Source organism: Panicum virgatum, chromosome 9K, assembly GCF_016808335.1.
Source record: "Panicum virgatum strain AP13 chromosome 9K, P.virgatum_v5, whole genome shotgun sequence".
NCBI lineage: Eukaryota > Viridiplantae > Streptophyta > Magnoliopsida > Poales > Poaceae > Panicum > Panicum virgatum.
In genome coordinates this window covers 53,602,811-53,627,978 of record NC_053144.1, presented here as the reverse complement: position 1 = coordinate 53,627,978, position 25,168 = coordinate 53,602,811, and the positions used below count along the sequence as shown (strand labels likewise).

At 46.2% G+C, this 25,168-nt stretch overlaps 5 protein-coding genes and 1 pseudogene across 11 annotated transcripts; 3 read left to right on the top strand and 3 right to left on the bottom strand.

Moving 5' to 3' along the window:
- The first annotated feature begins 223 nt into the window (after positions 1-223).
- On the top strand, positions 224-2,816 carry LOC120652285 (uncharacterized protein HI_0077-like). The gene is made up of 2 exons (XM_039930064.1): positions 224-919; positions 2,111-2,816. The coding sequence occupies exons 1-2, from the start codon at positions 329-331 to the stop codon at positions 2,639-2,641; spliced, it is 1,122 nt and encodes a 373-aa protein (XP_039785998.1). The 5' UTR covers positions 224-328; the 3' UTR covers positions 2,642-2,816.
- On the top strand, positions 2,645-3,783 carry LOC120648126 (annotated as a pseudogene).
- Positions 3,784-4,208: 425 nt separating this feature from the next.
- On the top strand, positions 4,209-7,315 carry LOC120652287. The gene is made up of 5 exons (XM_039930065.1): positions 4,209-4,753; positions 4,912-4,990; positions 5,062-5,149; positions 5,233-5,407; positions 6,892-7,315. Exons 1-4 carry the CDS (start codon positions 4,262-4,264, stop codon positions 5,369-5,371), a joined length of 798 nt encoding a protein of 265 aa, XP_039785999.1. The 5' UTR covers positions 4,209-4,261; the 3' UTR covers positions 5,372-5,407; positions 6,892-7,315.
- A 2,436-nt stretch (positions 7,316-9,751) lies between these two features.
- On the bottom strand, positions 9,752-11,857 carry LOC120652284. Its single transcript, XM_039930063.1, has 3 exons — positions 11,677-11,857; positions 10,767-11,570; positions 9,752-10,664 (listed from the first exon to the last, which is right to left on the bottom strand). Exons 2-3 carry the CDS (start codon positions 11,489-11,491, stop codon positions 10,019-10,021), a joined length of 1,371 nt encoding a protein of 456 aa, XP_039785997.1. The 5' UTR covers positions 11,492-11,570; positions 11,677-11,857; the 3' UTR covers positions 9,752-10,018.
- Positions 11,858-12,448: 591 nt separating this feature from the next.
- On the bottom strand, positions 12,449-14,297 carry LOC120648125. Its single transcript, XM_039924877.1, has 2 exons — positions 13,597-14,297; positions 12,449-13,458 (listed from the first exon to the last, which is right to left on the bottom strand). The coding sequence occupies exons 1-2, from the start codon at positions 14,295-14,297 to the stop codon at positions 13,404-13,406; spliced, it is 756 nt and encodes a 251-aa protein (XP_039780811.1). The 3' UTR covers positions 12,449-13,403.
- A 1,349-nt stretch (positions 14,298-15,646) lies between these two features.
- On the bottom strand, positions 15,647-22,554 carry LOC120652280 (sugar transporter ERD6-like 7). Of its 7 annotated transcripts, none has more exons than XM_039930055.1 (18): positions 22,131-22,554; positions 21,905-21,967; positions 21,474-21,563; positions 21,327-21,386; positions 21,168-21,233; positions 20,897-20,962; positions 20,743-20,818; positions 20,580-20,644; positions 20,129-20,221; positions 19,971-20,051; positions 19,742-19,826; positions 19,625-19,668; positions 19,487-19,549; positions 19,349-19,408; positions 16,857-16,910; positions 16,373-16,432; positions 16,164-16,278; positions 15,647-16,030 (listed from the first exon to the last, which is right to left on the bottom strand). In XM_039930055.1, exons 1-18 carry the CDS (start codon positions 22,458-22,460, stop codon positions 15,909-15,911), a joined length of 1,593 nt encoding a protein of 530 aa, XP_039785989.1. In that variant the 5' UTR covers positions 22,461-22,554; the 3' UTR covers positions 15,647-15,908. The 7 variants fall into 7 exon arrangements, with proteins under 7 accessions (XP_039785989.1, XP_039785988.1, XP_039785990.1 ...); XM_039930054.1 differs by having other exon boundaries at positions 16,358-16,432; positions 22,131-22,519; XM_039930056.1 differs by lacking the exon at positions 16,857-16,910 and having other exon boundaries at positions 16,358-16,432; positions 22,131-22,519.
- Between the last annotated feature and the right edge of the window lie 2,614 nt (positions 22,555-25,168).

Below are 25,168 nucleotides of genomic sequence, written 5' to 3'. Positions count from 1 at the left end.
ACTTTTTAAGGGAATTTAGGTTAAAAAACTGATAACATGTTTTTTTGAGAGGGAAAATAAACTGATAACATGTTTGATCCCTACTTTTTTTTTCTTGAAAGAGACCAATCCCTTTTAAACGGCCCAATCCCGCATACACATTCGAAAAGCCAAAATTTCCGGCCCATATGGGAAGAGCGACGGCCCATAAAGGATGAGGCCATTCTCTTCCCCTTCCTGTGTCTGAATTGTGAACAAAGAACAACCTAGGCAGAGGAGCGCTAGTGCGGCGGCGCCGGCGGATAAACTCCGATACTCATTCCGTGCGGCGGGTGCTGCTGTGCTGCAGATGGAGGCCACAGCCGACGCCGGCGAACACGTCGTCGGCAGCGGCGTCCTGGAAGACCAGCAGCCTCCGACGACGCTGGTGGACTGGGCGCTGCGGATCCTCTCCACGGCCGACCCGGACGAGAAGGCCCGCCTGGGGGACCTCGCCGCGTCGCTGTGGCTGCGCGGCGATATCCCGCTCCCCTACGACCCGTCCCGCCCCGCGCGCCCGCCGCCCGAGCGCCCCGCCCGGAGCGCCGAGGTGCGGCTGCTCCCGCCGTCGCGGATGCCGAAGCTTGGCAAGGGCGGCAGCGCGCAGAGTCGGCTTGCGATGCTGCACTCGCTGGCGCACACCGAGAGCTGGGCCGTCGACCTCTCCTGGGACATCGTCGCCCGCTTCGGCGCGCAGATGCGGATGCCGCGGGGCTTCTTCGACGACTTCGCGCGCGTCGCGCAGGACGAGGGCCGCCACTACACGGTGCTCTCCGCGCGGCTGAGGGAGCTGGGCTCGCGCTACGGCGCGCTCCCGGCTCACGACGGGCTCTGGGACTCGGCGATGCGCACCGCGCACTGCCTGCTCGCGCGCCTCGCCGTCGAGCACTGCGTCCACGAGGTGAGGAGCAATGCCTGTATCGTAGTTTGACAAAATTAACTTGCATATATTTGACAAAATTGAGTCAATGCGATGAGTAGCTTGAGCTTGATGTTGTCTGTTGTAACCTTGAATATGGAATTCTATGGGTTTTCTCAAAATTGCTATGTTAAACCGATAGAATTTGAGACTTAGGCCGATATTCTTCTTGAACTTGGGAAGGTTGAAAAGTGGCAGAAAACCCTAGTTTAGAACTTCATTTTTTTAGCACTAAAATGTCCCCCCACCCGCCCCTCTGCCCCCGCGCTCTTGCGTGGGGGTGGTACTAGGACTCTCGGTAGATTATCTTGATGCTCTGAGCACGATGTAGGAAAATGAGCTTCCGGGCATCCCCTGACATAGTATGAGCCTTCCCCAGTTCCCACAATCATCAATAGACAATTCAGCAATGCATTGATAGTCAAAATGTCAAAAAAAAAGGTTTATGCTTAAAGGTTTTGACCGGACACATAGCTGCGGTTATTCTTCATGATTTGTATAGTACAAATTCAAATTGTTAATTTGTACAGAACAATAAGAAACAATGAATTATACAAGAGGGTACACAGTGTTGGAGCCCAGATTAGAGCAAAAGTGCTGTGGTTGGCAAGGTTCTGTGCTGTCGAACTGTGCTAGGCAGGGTGTTACGCCTTGGTTTTGGTCTATGACTTAGGTTTACTGTGGATTTTCTGAGCTGAACTGCTGTTACATGCCCCCCTTCACCAGTCTTATCTCCGCCCCTGAGGCTACAATTTGATATGGTAATTGAACATGGATATGAAATTAAATTAAATGAACTTCAGAATCAAGATATTTGAAATGTCAAAGTGCTTCTTGTTTGCTCTAGTCGAGCAAGTAATACTTGCAAATTAGTTTCTTCAGTAAACATGCATAGAACACCTTTCAAGAGTTGTTCTGCTTCCTTTCACATGCTTCGGTTTAAGTGCCCATAAGATGCTGCCTTTTTTTACTCTCACCATGGTCACTTGAGTGATCTGCAGATTACAAGGCAGTAATTATTTGGGTTATGCGAAGGATATCATTTATATGGACTGTGTAGTAGTATATAGAGTTCACTGTCCATGAGAAACTCTTATTGGCCACATTTACATATAAACAATTATTCTTTATAAAAACACATAAATAACTAATTAATATTAATTTTGAATGCAGGCTAGGGGATTAGATGTCCTTCCAACAACCATATCAAGATTCCGCGCAGGTGGGGATGAACAGACAGCAAAACTGCTAGAAGATATTATTTATCCTGAAGAAGTAACACATTGCGCTGCTGGTGTTAGATGGTTCAGATTCCTGTGCCTGAGGCCCTACATTGATGATCCGATATCATATTCAGTTCCTCAATCTGAACCTCATTCTCCTGGGCTGCCAGGAGATGGTACTGCTGATGATGAGGCAGTTCAGGAGGTGAGAGATGAACCAACATCGGTTCAGCAGGTAGAAGATGAACTGATGACCCAACAGGTTGAATGTGGCTTGGCACAGTGCAAACTAGGCGACCGCGTAGATAAAGATGAAGCAGCAGTCATTCAGACTTTCCATAGGATTGTTAGAGAATATTTCAGGGGACCCCTAAAGCCCCCTTTCAATACGGAAGCGAGGAAAGCCGCTGGTTTTGAGCCTGCCTGGTATGAACCCCTGGCAGTGAAGGAGGTACATGTTGAGGGAGATACAGACAACTGAATGATGCATTGTGGTGTTTTTCTAGTATTTGTGCTATGTTGTAGCAGGCTAGAAGGCACATAGATACGTTGGCGACCTTTGTGATCGTTTTGTTTACCACAGACATACTTACTGATCTGGAATATTACAAATCAAGCTGAAGAATATTTTGCAGCAACTTGTTCCATTAAGTGAACTCTGGTGTACTCATGATTGCTTAAGTGATCAGCCGTACTGCACTGCATCGTGCCAATTTGGAACTCGGAAGCGCATTGGGGGGAGTTTTGCGTTGCAAGTTAGACATCGTGAAGGCCATCGTTTTCGAGGTCTTCTTCACCGGCGGCGACACGATCACGGTCACGGTGGAGTGGGCGCTGGCCGAGCTGCTCCGCAACCCGGGCGCCATGGCCAGGGCGCGCGCGGAGATCGGCGGGGCTCTCGGCGGCAAGAAGACCATCGGAGAGGACGACGCGGCGAGCCTGCCGTACCTCCAGGCCGTGGTGAAAGAAGCCATGCGGCTGCACCCGGTGGCGCCGCTGCTGGTGCCCCACAAGGCCGTGGAGGACGGCGTCGAGGTGTGCGGCTCCGCGGTGCCCAAGGGCTGCACAGTCTTCATCAACGTGTGGGCGATCATGCGGGACCCGGCGGTGTGGGACGACCCCGACGAGTTCCGGCCGGAGCGCTTCCTGGGCAAGGCGGCGGGGGTGGACTTCAAGGGGAAGTACTTCGAGTTCCTCCCGTTCGGGTCCGGGCGGAGGCAGTGCCCCGGCCTGCCCATGGCGGAGCGCGTCGCGCCGCACCTGCTGGCGTCGCTGCTGCACGCGTTCTAGTGGAGGTTGCCGGAGGGCACGTCGGCGGAGGAGCTGGACGTGAGCGAAAGGTTCACCACCGGCAACGTCCTGGCTGTGCCTCTCAAGGCTGTGCCCATTGCAGTGGTTGCCTAGCTAGCTAGTAGCTAGCTACCCCAAAACAAGATACGCTAGGTGCCGGTGCAGAGTCTTCTCGCAGCGTATGGTCAGGTTTCTTTCTGCTTCTCGTTGTCCTGCAAGTGATGTCGGTTAGTTGGCGCAGCTTCGTGGTGAGCGAAACGTTTCCTGTTTCTAGCGCATGATTGGTGTTTCGGGGTGATATTCCCTGCAGTTACGGAGATGTTCATGATGTCATATGTAAATGTAGGTGCCACTCAAAAAATTATTAGCTGCAAATGTGAGCATGTAAAGACGTGAGTGCGCGTACGTCTGTAAATGTTTGAGTTGTATTGTGTAATTTTTTTTTAAAAAAGTCAGAGATTCAGAACCAGGGTATATAGTGGATAGGCAACAAGTATAAATCGAAACATGTTCCGGTTAGTAGTCACGTTTCACTAATCATGTGCTGACATGAAGGATTGATCCAACGACTTGGGAGACAGTGCTACGGTAGACAGGCTACACGTTTAGTTCTAGGTGATCCAAAGGGGCCGTGAGCAACGAAGCCATGTTTCTATGGGCCTCCAATAGCCACATTACATGGGGGAGGCCCACAATATTCGTATTGGGCTGTTGGAAGTTTCGTTTTGGGTCCGGGAGCCTGCTTGAGGCCTTGCGCGAGGAGGGAGGGGATAAGCGAAAGCGAGGGAGAAACGGAAGAAGCGAGGCGAAGATGCTGCTGCTGCGCGGCGCCAGGGCGGCGTCGGCGGCATCCACCGCGGTGGCCGCAGGCGCAGGCAGGTCCATATCCATCCGGCTAACCGCCGTCGCCGCCTTGTCCTCGGGCGGGAGGAGGAGGAAGGGCCAGCGGCGGGGGGTGGCCAAGCCCCCGTCCCCGTCCCCGCCGCCACCGCCGCCGCAGCCCTTGCCTCGGCACGGCGAGACCCCGAGCAGCAACAAGAAATCCGGCGCGAGGACATCGGTCGAGGCCAAGAAGAGCCACCCGGCGGAAATGGAACGAGCCCGCGGCCCGCGGAGTCCCGAGCGCGGCGAGGAGAGGAAGGGGAGGACGCCGCCACCGCAGCAGCTGCAGGAGAAGGCAAAGGCGAAGCGGCAGGTGCGGTGGAAGTGCGCTAGCGGGTGTGGGGCGTGCTGCAAGCTGGACAAGGGCCCCGACTTCCCCACCCCCGACGAGATCTTCGCCGACCACCCCGATGACCTCCAGGTAGGACCGTCGATAACCTCGGCGTTTTTCCAGTATCTGAAATTTGAAATGGAATGTTTCCTGATCAAAGATGCGAGATTTCGGTCAATTCGAGCGTGGAATTTGTTGTTGTGCATTAGTGGAGCAACTGATGGCGACGATGTTGGTCATGCGTGCAGCTGTACAGGAGCATGACCGGCGACGATGGATGGTGCATCAACTACGACAAGGCCACCCGCACCTGCAACATTTACCAAGGTAGTTGCTTGTCACAGGCTTGGTGATGCTCTTTGTGCAATGCAGATGCCATTCTGACTTTGCGATTTTAGACCGACCTTTGTTCTGCAGGGTGGAACCCAAGGTTTTTGATGAGTTCTTTGGCGTGCCACGCAGCAGGTTCGACCGGGAAGCTTGCAGGTCTGCTGTTAAGTCCATATTTATGTATCTGCATGATCTTCTCTCAACATCGGAATGGTGATTTGATTTTTCTGCTTGTTCAGTGCTTGCCTGGATAACATCAAGATGGTGTATGGTGATGACTCTGCCGAGCTCAGTAATTTCAAGCGTGTGATAAGGGATGAAAGTAAAAAGCTGGAACTGGAAGCAAGCAAGAACCAAGATAAATTATTGGATACATAGATCCTGGGGTCATGGATCTGCACTAAAATCACCGGGGTATGCAACTATCACATCTGCAACTCAGATTCTGCTTGATTCATAACATGTGTCATCTCAATACATTTATGGAGTCTCAATGATTGCCAACTACGTCAAAGATGGAATCTGATAGTCTTGTTGAATCACTACAAAAAATCTTCACTGAGAAATGAACATCCAATAATGTTTTGTCATGTCTACCATGGTTTTCACATCTCGCGCACCTTACTCTTCCATTGTGTTATAATGTGTGCATACCAATGTTGACTGAATTTTAGTAGTTTTTATATGTATGCTCCTGTAGTTCAGAAACGTGGACATTTCACTCTCTTTTGCGTTTAACGTATTCCAGATGTTAGTAGTCATTAGTAATTTTAGTTTCAAGGTTTCCTAAGTTTTGTGCTGTTCATATCCAATGTGAACTTTTTCATGCATAAATAGTCTTGTTGTGGGTTCAGGATCCGGGTAGTTGGTACATCGTTTTGAAGAATCTTGGGACTTCTGTGTCTGGTAAAACCATTAGGTTGGGGAAAAATTCAAAGAAAAATTCTGCTATTTATTTGCTTTTTAGAGAGATTTTTTTTACAGAAAAGTCAATCACAAAGCATGAAGCATGAAATAAAAGTACTTCTGATATGATTGTTTGCATATCTAAAGATGGGACACATGCCTAAATAGTAAAACCAATAGCAATATCCATACCAAGACTTATGTTAGACTTAGAAGTACTTCTATGAAGGTAACTCCATGATTTTTGAAGAAACGTTGACAATATTTTCAGAACAGCGTCAAATACTGAAACATTTGCCATAATTATTTTCACCAGTATAGTGGTCAATCAGCAGAAAGCATTCCAATATTGAGATCCTGAACCCTGGTTGGAAGAATATATGCCGGAATTGTCCAGTCTTTCAAAAAAAAAAATGTTCATCCTGACTTCACTTGCCACCTTTTACCATTACATGTTACCTGGGGAATTTCTTAAATATTCCAGTTTCGTGTTCCATTAACATACGGGTACAGTCAGTCTCCGAAGTTGTGTTTACAGTCAATCTCCGAAGTTGTGTTTCGGTCCTATGACCCACACATGCCAATTATATAATGGCATATCCTTGAACTTAACCTAGGTTAGTAGCATATTCTCGGAATGCTGAAATCATAAGCTACTTGACACGAGCTTGGTCACATCGAAAATGGGAAAACATATTTGCTCACAGAACTAATTTATATTAGTGAGAAAATTGTAGTGGACAAAAGATTATCAAGCTAATTCTGTCAAGTATTGAGTACTGTGATTCTATTAGATTACCTTCGCTTATTAGGACGGAATTGCTTTGTATTTCGTATTCTTTTGTGCTGGCACAATAGATTTTTTTTATTTCCCTGGACAGAGTCAATTCCATTTCAGCTTTTCTATTTCTTTATTTCCCTTTATTTCATTTCTTGTAAACTTTGATAAGCCTTCTAGTGACACATATGCTGATGCATAAATTTTGTTTCAGGCAAAACTGTGAAGAAAACAATATACTTATAAGGTTCAAAAGTGGACCAAGCTAAGCGAGGTACTCAGTGTAGGTAACCCAAACCAGTGCTATGACAACTCTGACATGCTGAGTGCACACTTCAGTTCTGAATGAATCCTTGATACTGTAGTCAAGCCTGGTTCCAAGACCCCAAAAGTTTTTGGTATTCTTTATTATCAGCAATTGTTTGCGGCAGCACAGCATTATAGTAGGTTCTGATTGGTCCCAGAGACTTAGTTTTTCTTTAGTCGGGGCTCTTAGTTGTTTGCGGTCCAAATTTTATTCAAACTTTGGGCTGCATGAGGAGCTACCGACCTTTATCCTGTAAGTTCTGGATGCTTTCTATGTATCTGCATATCAATTTATCGATCATTTTCCACGGGATACTAGTTTGTTGTTTAAATGTGGTACCAGCTCAACATTTCCATGTATCCTGATTACTCCACCCGTCCACCACTAACCGCATAGCTCTTTGTCTTACTGCATTCTTGTTATACAGAATCATATTTAAACAGGCATGTAAGGAATTCTCATGATTTAGCTGGGCATGTATTTTATTTAAACGGTTATTGTGATTACAATCCTGGTGATACATGTATTATATTTAATTTTAATACTCGCAAAAAATACTTAATTCTAATGGCATATAAAGAATTTTCCTTTTTTTCAATTGGACATGTATTATATTTAAACTTGTTGTGATTGCGATCCAAGGAAAATTGCAAAACCCAACCTGCAAGCTATGCGGTTTTCAAACACCAACATTTCATGTCAATTTCTTACACTGTATCACATACGTGTTTTATATGTTTTCAAAATACCTCCTCTCTGCCCATTGACTAAATGATATACTTGTTGCGACAGCTTATGGGTCATTTTTCTTGTCCTTAATGAGCTTGTCGACATCAAAATTAACCCTATTTTACTTGAATTTGGGTGATAACGCCACTTCCGTATTCTTCTACTCGAACAAGTCATGCAAATTTTATGTTCGTTTCTTTTTTTGAAATAAAAGGCAGGAGTGCTGCCAAGGAGAAGAAAATCTGGGCAAACAAATTGCGGGATTACATAAATACAAATTTTATGTTTGTCTCTCCACTCATAGGCCTCAAAGGGCACAATTTGGAGAACACATAAAAACATAAAAACATAATAAGATGGATGCTTGAAACCATCTTACTAAGGTTTACAATTTAGACATTTCTCATTTTCCCTTTCTCTTTCCTCTATCTCTCCTTCCGCTTCTCTCAAGCCCAACGAAATAGACTCCTCGTTCTCTCTCGAAGGCTCTCGTGTGAACAGTTGAGAGAGGCGGCCCGTGCTCCCGCCGGCGAGGTCGCCGTTCCCCTCTGTCTCCGGCGGGCCTCTGGCCCTTGGTGCCGTGGGGGAATGGTGGTCCTCATCCCAGCGGTGTAGATTAGGTCCTAGGGTGTCTAGGTCTAGGTTTCCGGCGGCGGCGCCACCTTGGAATAAGGTCCTCTCGAGGTCGTCCCGTCTCGATGGTGCTCCGCTCCGGTGCCGTCGACGTGCTCGTGGAGGTGGGGTCTGGTTTTGCCGGCCCGTGTACAGGAGTTCGTCTGTTCTTCGTCGACTTCGTGCGGCGGCGAATCCGGCGGCTCGGGTCAAGGATGCAGCGACGGTTGTCGGTGTTGCGGCTTGATGGAGTGTGGATCGAGCTTGATTCTCTGTCGGCAAGCATCGTCGACGAGCTCTGGTCCAGGATTGGAGGCGCTCGGGGTGTACCCCCGACCGATGTTCCTTCCATGGCGATTCAATCCTGGCGTCCGCGTCGGGTGACTACTGCAGCTACTCAAAGCCTCTGCGCGATAGGGCTCCTCCAGTTCTTCGGTGGCCATGGAGTCTTCTTCCACGACGATGACCAGCGACGGCTTCACGGCGGCGGACGAGGACGAAATCTGGCATTGTCGGGAAGCACGGGTCCAGGGACCTAATTGTAATATCTTGCTTTCTGAGGGGCCTTTGTGCTAGATGGTTTGGACAGCTGTCCATGTATCCTCCTCTTTCGTACTTGTATGCGTATGTGTACGGTTTTCCTACACAGTAATACAGGTATGGTTTCCTAAAAAAACAATTTAGACACTAATAGAATTAAAGTGAAGTTGGATGGGTCCCCTTCCTCCTCGCCAGCGATGCCGGATGTAAGAATTGAAGGACGGGGCTCGTTTGCAGCAGTGCGTGGTCACTTACGTGTGGGGTTGGGGCTACACACATAAATGACCCAACGGCGCTCTGCATGGTCACTTATTACATGTGGATTTGGCGCTACCCACATAAATGATCCAATTGCACTATGTGGTACTACAGAGGATTCTTTTTCGAATTGAGGGGACCGAATGACAACACGCGGCACATGAGTTGTGTTATTTTTTTTAAGTAGTCAGTATTTTTTTTTTCACATGAGTTGTGCAAAATCGAATCCCGACGTGCATCCGTAGAAAGTCTCTACTCACATGTTGACATTAGCTCCACACGAAGACATGCTATAGTTCCATTGTAACCCGTTACCCTCTATAAACACCGATCACATTACGTCATGAATCAACCTTCTATTGCCGGATCAAGGAGTTCCATGGATAGTCTTGCAGCTTAGAAAGAGAGGAGGAAAGGTATGAGCACGGAGGCGATGGCACAAAAACAGCCTAGCTTAAGGACATTTTCTCTTGTCCTTGGAAGTTGGAACCCCCTTGTCCTTTGAAACCATGTGAGCCCTTGCTTTTGTCCCCCTTCATTTTGCCTTTCTTACCTTGGTTCGTTTGAACTGGGGCTTAAGGACAGATGAATAAAGAATAAAAAAGAGACCACTGCAAGTTAACGACTCTTCAAGTAATCTCTAGTTATAACCGAACAAAAAGGAGAACAAAGGTAAAACGTTTGATTTGTGTATCTTGGCACATTTTACAAACTGATGGCACTATTACAGAGATCTAAAACAAATGATAAAGCAAAGAAAAAAAAAAGTGAAAATGAAGATGAGCACTCAGATTATTTCCCAGTATATTGACATAAGACATAAACTAGAGAGACAGACTCAACCATTAATATGCTGTCCTACATACATTGCTACCACAGGTTGCACACATTTGCCCTAATCTTCAATCCATGATTCCAAATTATTTTGTGGGAAATCTTCCATCCAGCATGGTGTGTATATGAAGGAGGTCTCTAATTGTGTGCAATGCTGAGCAACTTCAAGGTAATCTTTTGGATATATGTTGCCCAAATCCTGAAACTTCGAGGTATTCCAATGATAAGCTACTGCTCTCCTCAAAGCTGCATTCAAGAATACAATCTCTTTGTATGGATGAAACCCAATAAAAGCGGTATATCCCTCATAGAACCCTTCAACCATATCCTCTGTGTTGAGAACATTATCATTGTCCGAGTTCCATTCAAAGTTGTCTTCTACTATCTCTTTGTGTTCATCATTGTCATAAGGATGTTTGTAACAGTTGATATCCTGTAATATCCAAGGTCCTTTAAGTTGCTCACTGTAGTCCCCACGTGCATGAAACTTACGAGCAAAGGACGTAAAATCAACAATATGCTTCAGTTCCCATCCCACTTGATCGCTTGATTCATTCAGGTAAAAAATTCGAAGTCCTCGCCAATCATGCTCAAATGCACAATATACCCCCTTCTCTGATCTTCCCAAACTAAGGCATCCATAGCGCTTAAATTCAGTGTCTGATGGCATCGGAACCAATCTGTACTTTGCATTTGACATGGATATCCTAAAAAAAAAAGGAATAAGCCACAAAAGGTCAGCACAACGTAGAGTCTAAGCAATAATTACACCTGAAGACCAAAGAATAATCCTAAAAACGAATGCCTACCTCAGAATAAAATCAATTTTGCAGAGCACGTAGAGCGCTCCCCGCCAATAGACTTTCATGTCAGCGATGGTTTGAACCATATGCCCTCCTTCGGAAACAAACAACCTCTCCTTGCAGCGCTCTCCTTCAAGAGCAAAGCACCTCTCCTCCCAGCACCCAGTTCTTGATGAAAACACTTGCAGTGCGTATGATGACGGTGGCCATTCGGATCGCTTCATCTCCGAGTCAAGCATTGACTTGGGCTCATCAGGGAGGGAAGGGATCAAGAGCACCTTGTAGTGTGGCGACACCGTGGGATCATACACGAGGCATTTGATGGGGTCAAAGGCGTCCCCCATCTGCGAGGTTGGGCGCGGGGGCAGCCGTGCCCACTGCCGCGTCGCCGGGTTGGAGACGTAGTCACGGTCGTCCGTGGTCTCCGTGCAAAGCAAGAGGCCGTTGCAGTGGTCCACGACCTTAGAGAACCCAGGGATGAAATTGAGGTGGCCGGAGATCGAGGGGCCCGTCGTGGGGCGGGAGAAGAACTCCGGGTAATAGAGCACGGTGTAGTTCATGAAGATGCCGCCCACGGAGCGCGGGAGCAGGTCAGCGCGCAGCAGCCGGCGCGCGTCGATGAGGTCGCGCCACGCCCTGCAGACGCACCGGGACACGGCCAGGCCGCGCGGCGGGAGGCGGCGCAGGATGTCCGCGATGAGGTCGTCGGTCAGCTCCCGCCCGATTGCCATCTCCTCAGTTCGTTCCTGCTCAGCGGCGAGATCACAAAGGCGGCGGCGGCGGCGGCGGCCGGGATCCCGGGACACGGATCTAGAAGAGCACGTATGGATGAATCAGGACGATTATCAAATCGAAATCCACACGTTTGGTTAGACGGACGGAAATTAATTACAGAGCGATGGAATTCAAAACGTACCCCGACGTTCGAGCGCGATCAGGAGACTTGCAGCAGCTTCCGCAGGCAGAAGATTGGAGCAGAGCGACGCGATCCAGGAACCCTAGGCGCGAGGAGCGGCGGCGGCGAGACGGGAATGGAGACGCAAGTTCTCAGCGAGAGGACGGTGATGGATGGAAGAGGGCGAGATGACTGTGATGGCGGCCCTGTAAGGCCCAGCACTCGGGCTATTTAAGGCCCAGAAACAGAGACAAAAAAAAAAATACAAAGTCCAAATACTCGCTTCCTTTGAAATATAAGCCTATGTCTGAAATGTAGTTTCGGGCTATTTGACCACTAATTTCGTAAAAGTATATGTCTTAAAATGTAGTTTCGGGCTATTTGACCACTAATTGCTTGTCGAAGTCTTTTCCTAACGAAAGAAAATTAAATGACCCTTGCGTTTTGAAAATGGAGTATGAGTGTTTTATTGTCGTTATTAGATTAAATTTTTTAGTGTAATATTCAGTAACCCTAGTCCAAAATTTGTTGACCGGGTTTGTGCCCATTAATATATAGCAAGACACCATACCTCATGGCTCATGATGCGTAGACCCACTCTCTCCGAGATGTTGGTATGGGTACAGTGTGCACGAGAGCGTTCATATAGTGTGGGTGCTTACTGTTTAGGGTGGTAACTCATTTCCACAAGTGTTTATCCACCCTAGAAATCGACCACCATGAGTGGATCACACACGGAACTTTGTGCAAAAATATCATTTATATATACTGCGTGTGATCAATCGGACGCTAGGAAGCATAAACACGAGAGGACAGCAAATTCCTACAAAACCATGGACTTTCAAATTATTGAAATTGAAATTGTAGCAGCCAACACAGGTGTTCCCATGTGATTCACCGCTATACCTAGAAAAATTATTAACAAATATGCAGCGGAACATATCAAGTAGTTACGAAATGGTGCTACATGCGAACATTTGATGAACCGCTCCTATTTGGGAAGTAAAAGGCGATCAAGGTAATCCAGCAGTGTATATAGGGTAGAGGTCTTGATCCTGATGTATTTCCAAACAGAAACACACGGCATAAGGACAGAGAGTAAAACATGACTGCACTGTTTACTCCATGGCTTCCACAAGTAGCACACATTTAATTTGTGCTAATCTTCAATCCGTGCTTCCAAATTATTTCCTGGGAAATCCTCCATCCAGCACGGTGTGTATATGAAGGCGGCCTCTATTTGTGCACAATTAATAGCAGATTCAGAGTAACCTTCTGGGTATATGTTGCCCAAATCCTGAAACTTGGAGGTATTCCAGTGATAAGCTACTGCTCTCCTCAAATCTGCATCCAAGAAGACAATCTCTTTGTAAGGATGGAATCCAAGAAAGCTGGTATGTCCCGTATAGGACCCTTCAACCATATCCTCTGTGTCGAGAACGTTATCGTCGTCGGAGTTCCATTCAAAGTTATCTTCCACTGCCTCTTTATGCTTATCATTCCCATAAGGATATTTGTAATAGTTGATATCCTGCAATATCCAAGGTCCTTCATGTTGCTCACTGCAGTCCCTTTCGTGAAGCTTCCGGGCGAAGGATGTGAAATCAACACAATGCTTCAATTCCCATCCCACTTGAGCACTTGATTCATTGAGGTGAAAAATTCGAAGGCCTTGCCAATCATGCTGGAATGCACAGTAAACCCCCTTCTCCGATCTTCCCAAAGAAAGGTATCCATAGTGCCTAAATTCAAACACGTGATGGTCCCGGAACCCATCTGTACTTTGCACTTGACATGGATATCCTAAAAAGAAGAGAAGAAGCCACAAAAGGTCAGCGCAGCGCATTGTCTAGTCATAGTTTTTTTCGAGCAATATTGTCTAGTCATAGTTACACCAGGAAATCTAAGAATGATCCTAAAAAGGAATAATACCCAGCCTACCTCAGAACAAAACCAATTTTGCAGAGAACGTAGAGCGCTCCTCGCCAATAGATTTTGCTGTCGATGACGCGGCATTCATCCCGAACCTCCTCCCGGTGCTCTCCTTCCAGAACAAAGGACCTCTCCTCCCAGCACCCAGTTATTGATGAGAACACTTGCAGTTGCAGTGCGTGCGATGATGGCGGCCACTTGGATGGCGCCATGTCAGGGTTCGGGTTTTTGTCAGGGAGGGAAGAAGGGATCAAGAACACCTCGTAGTGCGGTGACATGGTTGGATCATAGACGAGGCATTTGATCTGGCGAAAGGCGTCGTCCCCCGTCCGCCGCATCGGACACGGTGGCAGCCGCGCCCACCGCCGCGTCGCGGGGTTGGCCACGTAATCGGCCGAGGTCTCCTCGATGAGCAAGAGGCCGTCGCAGTGGTCCACGACCTCGGAGATCCCGGGGATGAACTCGAGGTCGCCGGAGACGGAGCGGCCCGCGGTGGGGCGGGAGAGGAGCTCCGGGGAGTAGAGCGTGCAGTAGTTCATGAAGATGCCGCCCACGGAGCGCGGGAGCAGGTCCGCGCGCTGCAGCCGGCGCGCGTCGACGGCGTCGCGCCACGCCCTGCAGACGCACCGGGACACGGCCAGGCTCCGCGGCGGGAGGCGGCGCAGGACGGCGGCGGTGAGGTCGCCGGGCAGCTCCAGTCCTGCCGCCATCCAGTGGCGGAGCCAAGGGGGGGCTGGCAGGGGCCATGGCCCCCTATGCTTGTTGTAAGTCTACTATATATATATATAATGATGATTGTATAAATATAAAAATTAAAGAATACACTAATCTAGTGCAGACATATAAAATTAATTTTTATTTATTACTTGTGTCAATATATTTTAACTATATATTTCACAAAGTATGATCTTTGAGTAATCATTATCATTTTTAGTCTTTTAGCTGATATAATTTGTTTATACCTAACTTTTTAGATATCATGGATAGTTAATAAATATATTCTTATGTCAACTTAACTCTGGTTTCTAAATATCCAAACATTTAACCCTAGTTTACTTTCGCCGCCGCTACTCCCGCGTCGACGCCCCAAGACCTTGCCACCTGACGCTCGACACGTGGCCCCACCATGACCCAACGTCCCCTTACTTTACTTTCAGGGGCGGAGCCACATGGGGGGCGGGCAGGGGCCTGCCCCCCCTAATGCTCCATTAATTCTATTTAGAATCTCTAATCAAATATAAAATTACACTGTATGATTTTTCTAATTAGCTTTTGGCCCCCTCCAAATAGCTGCTTGGCCCCTTCATTTAGAATTCCTGGCTCCGCCCCTGGGCATCCCTGCCTCTCTTCTCGTTCGATCGCCGCCGAGAATCGCAAGGGCGGCTGCGCGCGGTGGCCGAGGGACGGATCTGGTTAGTATAGCACGGCAGACTGCAAGTCGTTGGTGAATTGAATCTAGGACGATCGAGGTCAAAAATCTCGGAACCCACACGTATGGTATGGTGGCGGCGGTGGGTAAGATCGATCGTTGGACGCAAATTGCAGAGCCGGAGTAAACGTACGTACCAGAGATCTGAACGAGTTGGACCTGAACGCGATCAGGAGATCGCGGCAGCTTCGTCTGGAAAGAAGGTTGGAGCGGAGGAACAGGAGATCAGGAAGACAGGAATCCTGGGCGAGTGGCGGCGGGAGTTGTTGCGGTAGCGGAAGCGGAATTTGAGTGGGACTCTGACAGCGACAATGTATTAATGTCCTTGATACTGGCGATATGGCTGAATACACCGACTTTCTAGGATTTCATCCTTACAAAGAGATCATCTTCCTGAATACATCGTCATTGAGAAGAGAAGTGGCCCATCGATTGTTCTTTCTTTTTTCAGTTTGAGTAATTTTCAGGTACACTTATGCTTTTTAAGGCACACATGCATGATGCATGCCAAAATTGAAGAGTCTTAATCTTTGGTCAACAACTGTCTTAAATATTTGACTATAGAATACAAATTCAGTACTTTTACATGATGTCACCTTTATGGTCATTAGCAATGTAGCATAAGAGATACCTTAAAGACCGTACCTAGTCAAATAATCTTATCTTTTGAAAAAGGTACACTGAAGAAGAAATCAGACGAGCTGAAATTAATAAAAATATCCTTCACCAAATCACAAGAATTTAACACAAGGCGAGAATTTAGAAGAGGTGAGTATTCACCACAATGCTTTGAATCCATTGTGGGTAATAATTTACAAGAGGTGAGTATTTACCCCAATGTTTTGAATCCCTTGTGGGTAACGAGCGTGTGTACGTCCTTCATCACAGTCTCTCACGCGCTGGCTTGGAGCAACGCTTGGATCTCTTCCAGTGTTCTCCCTTTAGTTTCTGGTACAAGCTTTGCCACGAACAAAATAGTGACCAGGCTCGCTGCAGAGAACAAAAAGAACGTACCTGCATACAGAAAGTATCCAACAATTACGTACAGTCATCAACCAAACAGGTACACGTTGCAGCTTCGGATCAATACTTTTGTAGCTAAATCCTCAGCTAATGAAAATATTTCCTTTCAAATTGTCCTATTTACCTGCGGGGTTCCAATCCATAAGGAAGTTGAATGAGTAAGAAATCGCAAAGGAACCAATCCAACTGACTAGGGTTACCAAGCTTCCAGCTATTGCTTTCATGTTGATTGAGAATATCTATGGCAACAAATCAGGAGATATCTTGTCAAAAAAAATCAGGAGATAAACCGCTGAAAAACATGATTTCCTTACATACCCAAGAAATTCTTACCTCGGACATGATAATCCAAGGAACTGGTCCCATTCCAACTGAGTATGCTCCGTAATATATCTATTTTAATAAAAAGAAGGATCATCGGTCCAAACGTTGCTTGCAAAATTCAAGGAGGAAGCTCGTGCCTGGCGCTTGGCGGGAGCTAAATGCCCGAGAGATTTATGGCCGGGAGAATAGGCTAGGGCTCAACCTTGTTTCTCTCTTTTTCTGCTTAGGCCGTTTGGTTTGTTCTCACTCTTCTATATTAATACAAGAACGGCAAAACTCTTGCCGATTCCTTTAAAAAAAACAGTGTATAGCCTCCAAAAGTTCAATGGTGTTATTTTCAGAAAGGATCCATTTCAGTATTTCATAATGTACAGTGTTGATCCCAATTAGCATTCTTCCTAGAGATTCTCTGAGAATTAGCTTGAAGTCATGGAATAAATAAATTCGCATTTAGATTACATAAATATAGGAGTTTCAGTGATTGTAATTTTACCAATATGCCACAAAGGGCCAAAGTAGGAACCAACTGTGAGTACAGTCCTTGTGCCTGTAAGAATAGAAATCATGGATAACATCAGAATCAAAATGTTAAGGGTATTATTGTCTTTGTACTCTAGTCTAGGGTTTGGGCTCTCATGTACTACATATACCCCATTTGGGGATGTTCAATACAGACAGACATTCAGCCTTCCTCCTCCTCTCACATTCTAACATGGTATCACAGCCGAAGGTTTGATCTTCACCGGTCGCCTCCGTCGCCGTCTTCCACTGCGCTGCCCCTGGGAGGAGCGAACTCCACTCCCAGGGGCAGCAACCTGAGCACCAAACCCTTTTTTTTCTCTCGTAGTCGAGTCGCAGCAGCAGCAAGCAAGTCGCCGCCCGTTTACCTCAGCCTGTCTGGCCGCCGGTGCTCTCCTCCGCAGCTCCACCTTCCGCAGCCGTTGGGCCTCGATTCGTCATCCCCGGGCGCAGATCGAGCACCGCCGGGCCTCGATCTGGCATCTCCAGGTGCAGATCGAGCGTCACCCCGACCCGATCTGCCCTTCCCCGAGCTCGACGTCGCCGGTCGACGCTTCTCCATCGGGGGTCGCTGGTCGCTGTCTCGGGCGCGTGGCTCGGCGGATGTACCACCGCCGAGCTGCTCCCCTTCTCCGGCCCGCCGCCGAGGAGCCATGCGGCGACGATCCTCCTCCGGCTCCCGGACCCGTGTGCCCGGCTCCCGGACCCCCGGCCATCTTCCTCGCCGGCGCACAGCGCCTCCGCCGCGTCTCCACCGCGCCTTCCGCAGCCGTCACGGCTCTGCAACCGCGGCACCTCCACAGTCCACCGTGCCTTCGCGGGCTGCCGCGCCGTTCGCGCCTCCGCGTCATGCCCTCCACCGGTTGCAGCGCCCGCGCCTCTGCCGCGCCACCAGGCCTCCCGCACGGCCGGCCGGGGGCCCCGCCTCTGCGTCCCCGTGCCACCAGGCCACCCGCACTGTGCCGCCGAGCCACCGCTGCAAGGGGCTACGGCGGGATGGATGGGCCCTCTCCTCCAAGAGGATGGATCTGTCCTGCTGCTCCACTCTGCTCTGCTCTGCCTTGCTTTGCCTTGTGCTGCTCTGCTCTACAATGTACCGGACCACGTTGTTTGCTCTGCTTGCTGCTAATATCTGGTCTTTATTTCCTTGAGGTGTCCATCTGAATCCGCTAATCTTGCTCCTTCAACTCGCCTTTGTCATTCAAGTCCACAAAATCTTTGCCAAATAGCTGACTGCTATCTTTTCCTTTGTGGTTGTCCACCTCTTTTGGATAATCACTTTCCAGTTGTCGTCGATGCGACTCTCCCTTTCGGTCTTGTAGCCTCTGACTGCTACTGCAGTTTTGGTTGTCACGGATTTGTGCAGCCATGCCTGTCCGGATGCGTGTGGATCTGTCCCCGTCCGGATCCGTGCGGTGATGGCTCGTCCATTTGCGCCTTGCTGCTCCTTGTCGCCTCCTCTGCGAGTCCGCGACTCTTTGACTAAGGCACGTTCATCGTCACGACTCTCTACTTTTGTGCTTCTCTTTGCACCTTCTCGGCTTGGCAAGGTTTCAAGACTCGCATGCCACTACAACATATTGGAGACTTAGATTTGGATGTTTTCAGTTATCTTAGTGTTGTAAATTTGTAATGTGTCTAAGTCTAGTGCTTAGTGTTCTTTCTCTCTTCCAAATGCAATGCAATTGCATATGCTTTGCATTTGAGGGGGGGTGTTAAGGGTATTATTGTCTTTGTACTCTAGTCTAGGGTTTGGGCTCTCATGTACTACATATACCCCATTTGGGGATGTTCAATACAGACAGACATTCAGCCATCTTCCTCCTCCTCTCACATTCTAACACAAAAGATAAAGAAAAGTAAATACTCGTTTACTACATTTTGTGTCTAGCCACAATACATTGATAGACCATGTAAATTCACAAAATTGTTATTTACTTCATGTTTGTTCAACTATTTGATTGTGTTGACTTGGCCAGTTTCATTTTGTTGATATTTCTGAATTCCATCTAGCTATTTAATGGAGCCTCATACATATGAAGTGGGAGTGTGTAATGCTGTTGTATTGTTTTTTTATCCCATCATCAGCTATAAGATGCATGAAACTCAAGGCTCCATTTGGAATTCAGAAGAATTTTCTTAATCCTAGCGAAAATTGAACCATTTTCAATGAAATTCCTGCTTTCCAAATAGGGCTTTAGCAATTCAAGGAGCGCAAATAACTGCAGCTACCTTATAGACTGCATGCAAACACACTCTCAAATAACTAACCTGGACCAAAGGAATCAAAATAAATTTACAATTGAACGAATCAATAGACAACCACGGAGCCAAACTAGAACATGCTATAAAGTTCAACAGTTAACAATATTTTTTTGTAAATACTAATACCATTTAACTGCTAATTTAAAAAATGAAACTGAACTGTTCCTCTGTAAATTGACAGAACTAAGACGTTTATGCTACCTTAAAATAGAATGAAAGCCCGGTTAGAAAGCAGCCAAGAAATGTTCCAGATGAAGAGACCTAAAAAACAGAAGAATATCACACATCACACTCTATTTTTCCTGTGTGTATGCCAGGCCAGTTTTGGAGTGTCCATACCAAAAGAAGAGCTCTTCTTCCACTCCTATCCATGAGAAGGGCCCCAACCAATGTGACTGGAATCTAAAAAAAAATCTACTATAGAAAAAAAATGCTATGACCAGTTACTTTTATTGAAATAACTGGCTAATCCTGAACCTGAATAATGCCAATCAAGGTGGTCCCGAGTGTTCCAGAAAACCCTGAAGTTTCATTAAAGAGAAATTGTGGATACCTCGTTTTGTCAGGTGAAAATAATTTATCTAGTTCAAATACCTGCGGAGGAAAAGATATAGCTTGTATAGAAGCCTAAGGCATTTATTCCTCCAAGTTGCTGAAAAATCATCAGGCTGACACCAACCTGGGTATCGAAGTTACAGAGTTAGCTCTGAACTTTAACACTTTCCCAGAAAATAATAGCTTGCACCATTAGCATCTGAACTTTTGCTTTTTACGAGAAAATTATAAGGTCTTTTATAATAGATCAAGTGGATATAATTCTTACCGTGACTGCATAAATATTTTTTCTCTGAAACAAATCTTGAATCCTTGCCTTAGGTAATCTATGATTTGATTCTATATAGCCCTGAATAAAATATTTAGTCTGAATATCTTATGGTCCACATTGTTTCATAAATGGAAGTTGTGTTGGGAATAAATAACTTTGATCTCAGCAGCCTCTTCAGAAATGTCATAATCTTTCCCCCTAAACTTCTGTAATGAAGCATGGAACGCTTTCTCTCTCCCTATATTGGCCTGTAATATCATCAAAGAATAGAGTACAATTAGAAGTTATCACTTCAGTCAAGGATTTCTTTCACAAACGATGCTATATTTTATATTATTATTATTATTTTGATATATTTCACCATGTGTAACAAAATATTGTTGTTATAAGTAAAAAAATCAACGAGTTCAGAATTTGTACAATAATATCTTTGGAAACAAAGAGAACGAGAAAAATTGCCTGCCACATGACCGCCATCCTTAGATGAAAACCATGGACAACAAAAAATTATGTTATTTACCTCTAACAATGTATGAAATTAACTAGAAAAAATATCAACTTTTTACATCACGGCCATATTACACGTAAATACAGTTACCGTCTCACCAGCCACCTTGGAGACTCTGGAATGAAGAAAAGCCCCACAAGTAGGACCGCACAAGGTACTAATCCTGCATGAAATGCTGCATTAGTTTCTCTTGATGCTGGACAACATACATGTAAATATATAGTTATTCCCTGTATTGGACGAAAAAAAAATGTTTATTACCTACTACAACCAAAGAGCGCCATGAAAGAAGTGCTCCAATAATGTAAGCAGCTGAACACCCTGAACAGATGAACAACTGCATATGCAAAAGTGCCCATATTAGTTCTTAAGATTCACTAAAAAAAAGAGTCACTTCGGCTCCAATTTCTCTAACCTGGTTTGAGGTTGCAAGGCCCCCTCGGATATCCTTTGGAGCTATTTCAGATATAAACACAGGCACCTGTGTTATTATAACCCCAGGAAATATTAGTGCAGCTAAATAGTATTGTTGAATAAAACAAGGTCTTAAGAAAGTTTTTAAAGCTGTGCACAAACTTTTGCTGTTTTTTTACAGAGGCTGGAACATGTGTTCATTGTCTAAACAAAGTTTTAGAAAAATGAAAATTCAGGTTCATATTGAGAACAAACGAACTACTTGTGCTCACCACATAGGAAAGAACCCCGGTACAGTAGCCCAACAGAACCCTTCCGGCATAGAGCATCATAGCATCCTTCATGTCAATATGTCATTCCAGGCAAGCATTATGGATTTGTAGCTAGAAAATAACATATGAAGAAATAGAATAGCTGATGGTGGATCATACCTTGGCAAAATATATAGTAATCCAACCAAAAATGCCTACAACTGCCGCAAACCTCATGGTCTGTGATAAATGAAAATGGAAGCGATATCATGAGGGTGAATATGAGCAACCACTGAGTTATCCCGACCAGCAGTTGAATTACTTCACCATTTTGCGTCCAAGTACATCTGCCAGACGGCCGCTAGTCAGAGCACCAATCATTGCTCCAATCGTCAAGACAGATGCAAAGACACCAAACTACAGGTTGACATGAATCAAAATGATTTGTTGAAACCAACAGATGGGCCTTCTGTCCAACATTATATTTTGTAGACAAAAAATCGAAATTCCAGAAATAAAAGAAGACAAGTTCAAAGGCATTGGCTTGGTTACATTTTAATCATATTATAATACCTAGCTACTTCATCAACTAAACCCTTGTGAGATATTCGAAATAAATTCATATTCAGCTTTGATAAAATGAAATGGCTTCTCTTGCTCTGCTACTATGGATCCACAGACCACAGCCAAGATAGAAGCAACAAAGATGCTAGTATCCGTGGTCCTGAGAAGGATGTGTATGCCAAGTGCCAACTTACCTCGGAGTTAGACAGTCCAATGTCGCTCACAATTCCGGCTTGAGCAGGTGCAGAATACCCGACCTGCATAGCATGTCGATCAAACCACATTGGAAACAAATCAAGAACGGCAGGTTAAAATTTTATCCACTACAAGCATGCTTTGTGCAATTAATAAATAAAAGTATATATGCAGTATTGCAGTTACTCCTACATGGCTTATGGCTCAATCAAAGTAAGTTCTCACGCAGGTGCCGAACTCGAAGGAGCCGCACACGACCACCGCGGTGGCGAGCAAGACCATCCACAGCGACCCCTGCGCCTCGCTGCCTCTGTACGGCGCCTCCCCTGCCGCCTCCGCTGTAGGAGTGGCTCCGCTCGCGCCACTGCATCCGGTAGGCGCTGGTGGCGGCAGCCACCGCGCACCCCGAATCTCCAACGGAGCTCCGGGGTCATCGCGCCGTCTGGCAGCCGGGCGCTGCCAACGCTGGCGGCAGCGGGAGGATAGGGAAGCGGCGGTGTGGCGGCGGAGGAGCAGCGCCGGTGCTGCGGCGGACGAAGGGAGCGTTGCAGCCATACGTGGCGGAGCAGGGAGTGCCAAACTGCCAACTGCCAAGTGATGGCTCGCGCGGTCGCGTCGTGCCACACCCTTTTTTTTTTTTTTTGTGGGGTGGGGTGGGGTGGGGCCGTGGGCAGGGGTCAGAAGATCTTTTTACAATACAAGGTCTGGAATATTCAATTGACAGTAGCTAGATGTCTTTTGCTACAAACCACTAAAAATACATCTTTGCCAAAAGACACTATTATTTCTTACCAATTTGCTACCGGATATGGCTCATATAATATTATTTCCTACTCAAATAGACCACAAAACACTCCTACGGGACGAGTATACCCCTGCCCCTCTTCATTGTTTGGAGTGGCCACCGCATGTTGCCTGAGCGGCGGCCGTTGCACGCTGCAGGGAGTGGTGGTGGTTTCCTCGAGCTAAGCCTATGCGTGGGCACTAGGCTGGAGCAGGAGCCGCGGCTAGGAGGTGCACGGGCACAACACACGAAGGAAGGGAGGGCGGCCAGCTCACCATGGCTGGCGCTCTAGCGCAGCAGATCGAGACAAGGCACAACCGCATGGGGCGCAGACAGCTCGGCCACAAGGCCAGCGTGAGGGAGGAAGAGGAAGTGGAGGGCGCTCGGCTAGCCGGCCATCGCGCGTGGGCATGGAATTTTTTTATTTTTAACCTATTTTTTAATTTTATTTTAAAAATAATCCACCTGATATATATTTGCAGATCTAACTCTTTACTCTTTTGGTCGCGCCGGTCTACGTGGCGTGACAAAAACACGCTATCGCGCCATATGCATTGGCGTGACAAAATGTGCCACGTTGGCACACTTCGGAGCGCTCGGAAGGGGTCTGGCAGCTCATATTCCACGTGTCAACCTTGTCACGCCACTCTCACTGGCGTGACAGTACAGTCTTGTCACGCCACCCCCGCTGGCGTGACAAGGTCTGACTTTAGAAAAATCATATTTTTTTCATACAAACTCGGATGGAGATGATTTTTATACGAAAATTGTAGCTCTCAACGAGATCTACAACTTTATAGTTTTGAATTTTTTTCATTTGAAGTCATTAAGATGGTTAAATAATTGATTTAAACTTTTGACAGCATATTAAGCACTTTACCTCTATCGGATCATCTCTAACTTGACATGTTTATCATGGTTCTACAAATTAAGTTATATATAATGTTTGATATATGAAATAATATGGACTAAATAATAATAGTTAGATAAGAGATACAATGGGAAATCAAACTATATCATCCTTGTGTATTAAATATAATGCAACACCCTAGATATTAATTATAGCTATAAGCTATCAAGTATTTTTTTGAAAGATTAAGATCTTAAAATATGATACAGTGGTTGAAGAACAAACTCCAGGGGAACAAACAAAATAGCTTGCTACAAAAAAGTATTTATAATAAAAAACAAAACATAGCAAAACTAGACACGCTATTAACATGGACCAACTCACAAGTTAAAGTTATAATTAATAATAACTAGAGTGTTGCATTATATTCCGTACTCAATGATGATATAGTTTGATTTCTCATTGTATCTCTTATCAAACTATTATTATTTAGTCCATATTATTTCATATATCAAACATTATATAGAAGTTAATTTGTAGAACCATGATAAACATGTCAAGTTAGAGATGATCCGATAGAGGTAAAGTGCTTAATATGCTTTCAAAAATTTAAATCAATTATTTAACCATGTTAATGACTTCAAATGAAAAAACTCAAAACTACAAAGTTGTAGATCTCGTTGAGAGCTACAATTTTTGTATAAAAATCATCTCCATCCGAGTTCGTATGAAAAATATATGATTTTTCTAAAGTCAGACCTTGTCACGCCAGCGGGGGGTCGCGTGACAAGGCTGTACTGTCACGTCGGTGGGAGTGGCGTGACAAGGTTGACACGTAGAATATGAGCTGGCAGACCCCTTCCGAGCGCTCCGAAGCGTGCCAACGTGGCACATCTTGTCACGCCAATGCATGTGGCGCGACAGCGTGTTTTTGTCACACAACGCAGACCGGCGCGACCAAAAGGGTTAGATCTGCAAATATATATCCGGATGGGTTATTTTTAAAATAAAATCGAAAAATAGGTTAAAAATAAAAAAAATATTCGTGGGCATGAGGCCGGGTCGGCCTGCTCAGGGTGCAGACGAGAGTAAAGAATGGAGAAGACGAAAGGTGCTACAGAGTTAGGTCAGTTTCAGTGTGAATTTTATGGGCACAAATATCTAGATTGGAAACTAGGTAATCGTGCCAGATGAGTTTCATGGTGATAAAACTCTTCTCACATTTTATGAAACTCCAACCTTCTCTCTCCTTGCCACGTCAGCAAATTTGATGATATTTAATGTCATAAAATTTTTCATGAAACCCCCACTGAGACTGGCCTTACGGTGATTTCACGAAGATGACCTTTTTTCGATCTCGGGGCTGGGAGGCAGCCTCCACCACCGCATGCCTGGTGAACCCTCCACCGTCCTCTGCCCTGCATTGGAGGGGCCCTCGCCGAGATGGCCGCCACCGCCCCTAGATGTTGTGAGGAAGGGAGGGGCGACTGGAGGGAGGGGACGAAGACGAACCGACACCGGGGTCAAATATGTCATTTCCCGTGCCCATGCTATTAAATTGAATAAAATAATAGGTGCAGTGTCCAGCAGCATATTATCATGGTTGAAGAGTGTCTTCTAGCAAATGCC

Coding starts and splice junctions, on each gene's coding strand:
- LOC120652280 (XM_039930054.1), bottom strand. CDS start 22,460: ATGGCTGCAACGCTCCCTTCGTCCGCCGCAGCACCGGCGCTGCTCCTC. Junction 19,550..19,624: donor CCTTGATTGGCATTATTCAG/GTTCAGGATTAG, acceptor ATTTTTTTTTAG/ATTCCAGTCACATTGGTTGG. Junction 16,911..19,348: donor GGCTTTCATTCTATTTTAAG/GTAGCATAAACG, acceptor CTATTCTTACAG/GCACAAGGACTGTACTCACA.
- LOC120652285 (XM_039930064.1), top strand. CDS start 329: ATGGAGGCCACAGCCGACGCCGGCGAACACGTCGTCGGCAGCGGCGTC. Junction 920..2,110: donor TCGAGCACTGCGTCCACGAG/GTGAGGAGCAAT, acceptor TTTTGAATGCAG/GCTAGGGGATTAGATGTCCT.
- LOC120652284 (XM_039930063.1), bottom strand. CDS start 11,491: ATGGCAATCGGGCGGGAGCTGACCGACGACCTCATCGCGGACATCCTG. Junction 10,665..10,766: donor AAAATTGATTTTATTCTGAG/GTAGGCATTCGT, acceptor TTTTTTTTTTAG/GATATCCATGTCAAATGCAA.
- LOC120652287 (XM_039930065.1), top strand. CDS start 4,262: ATGCTGCTGCTGCGCGGCGCCAGGGCGGCGTCGGCGGCATCCACCGCG. Junction 4,754..4,911: donor ACCACCCCGATGACCTCCAG/GTAGGACCGTCG, acceptor TCATGCGTGCAG/CTGTACAGGAGCATGACCGG. Junction 5,150..5,232: donor TTCGACCGGGAAGCTTGCAG/GTCTGCTGTTAA, acceptor CTGCTTGTTCAG/TGCTTGCCTGGATAACATCA.
- LOC120648125 (XM_039924877.1), bottom strand. CDS start 14,297: ATGGCGGCAGGACTGGAGCTGCCCGGCGACCTCACCGCCGCCGTCCTG. Junction 13,459..13,596: donor AAAATTGGTTTTGTTCTGAG/GTAGGCTGGGTA, acceptor TCTTCTTTTTAG/GATATCCATGTCAAGTGCAA.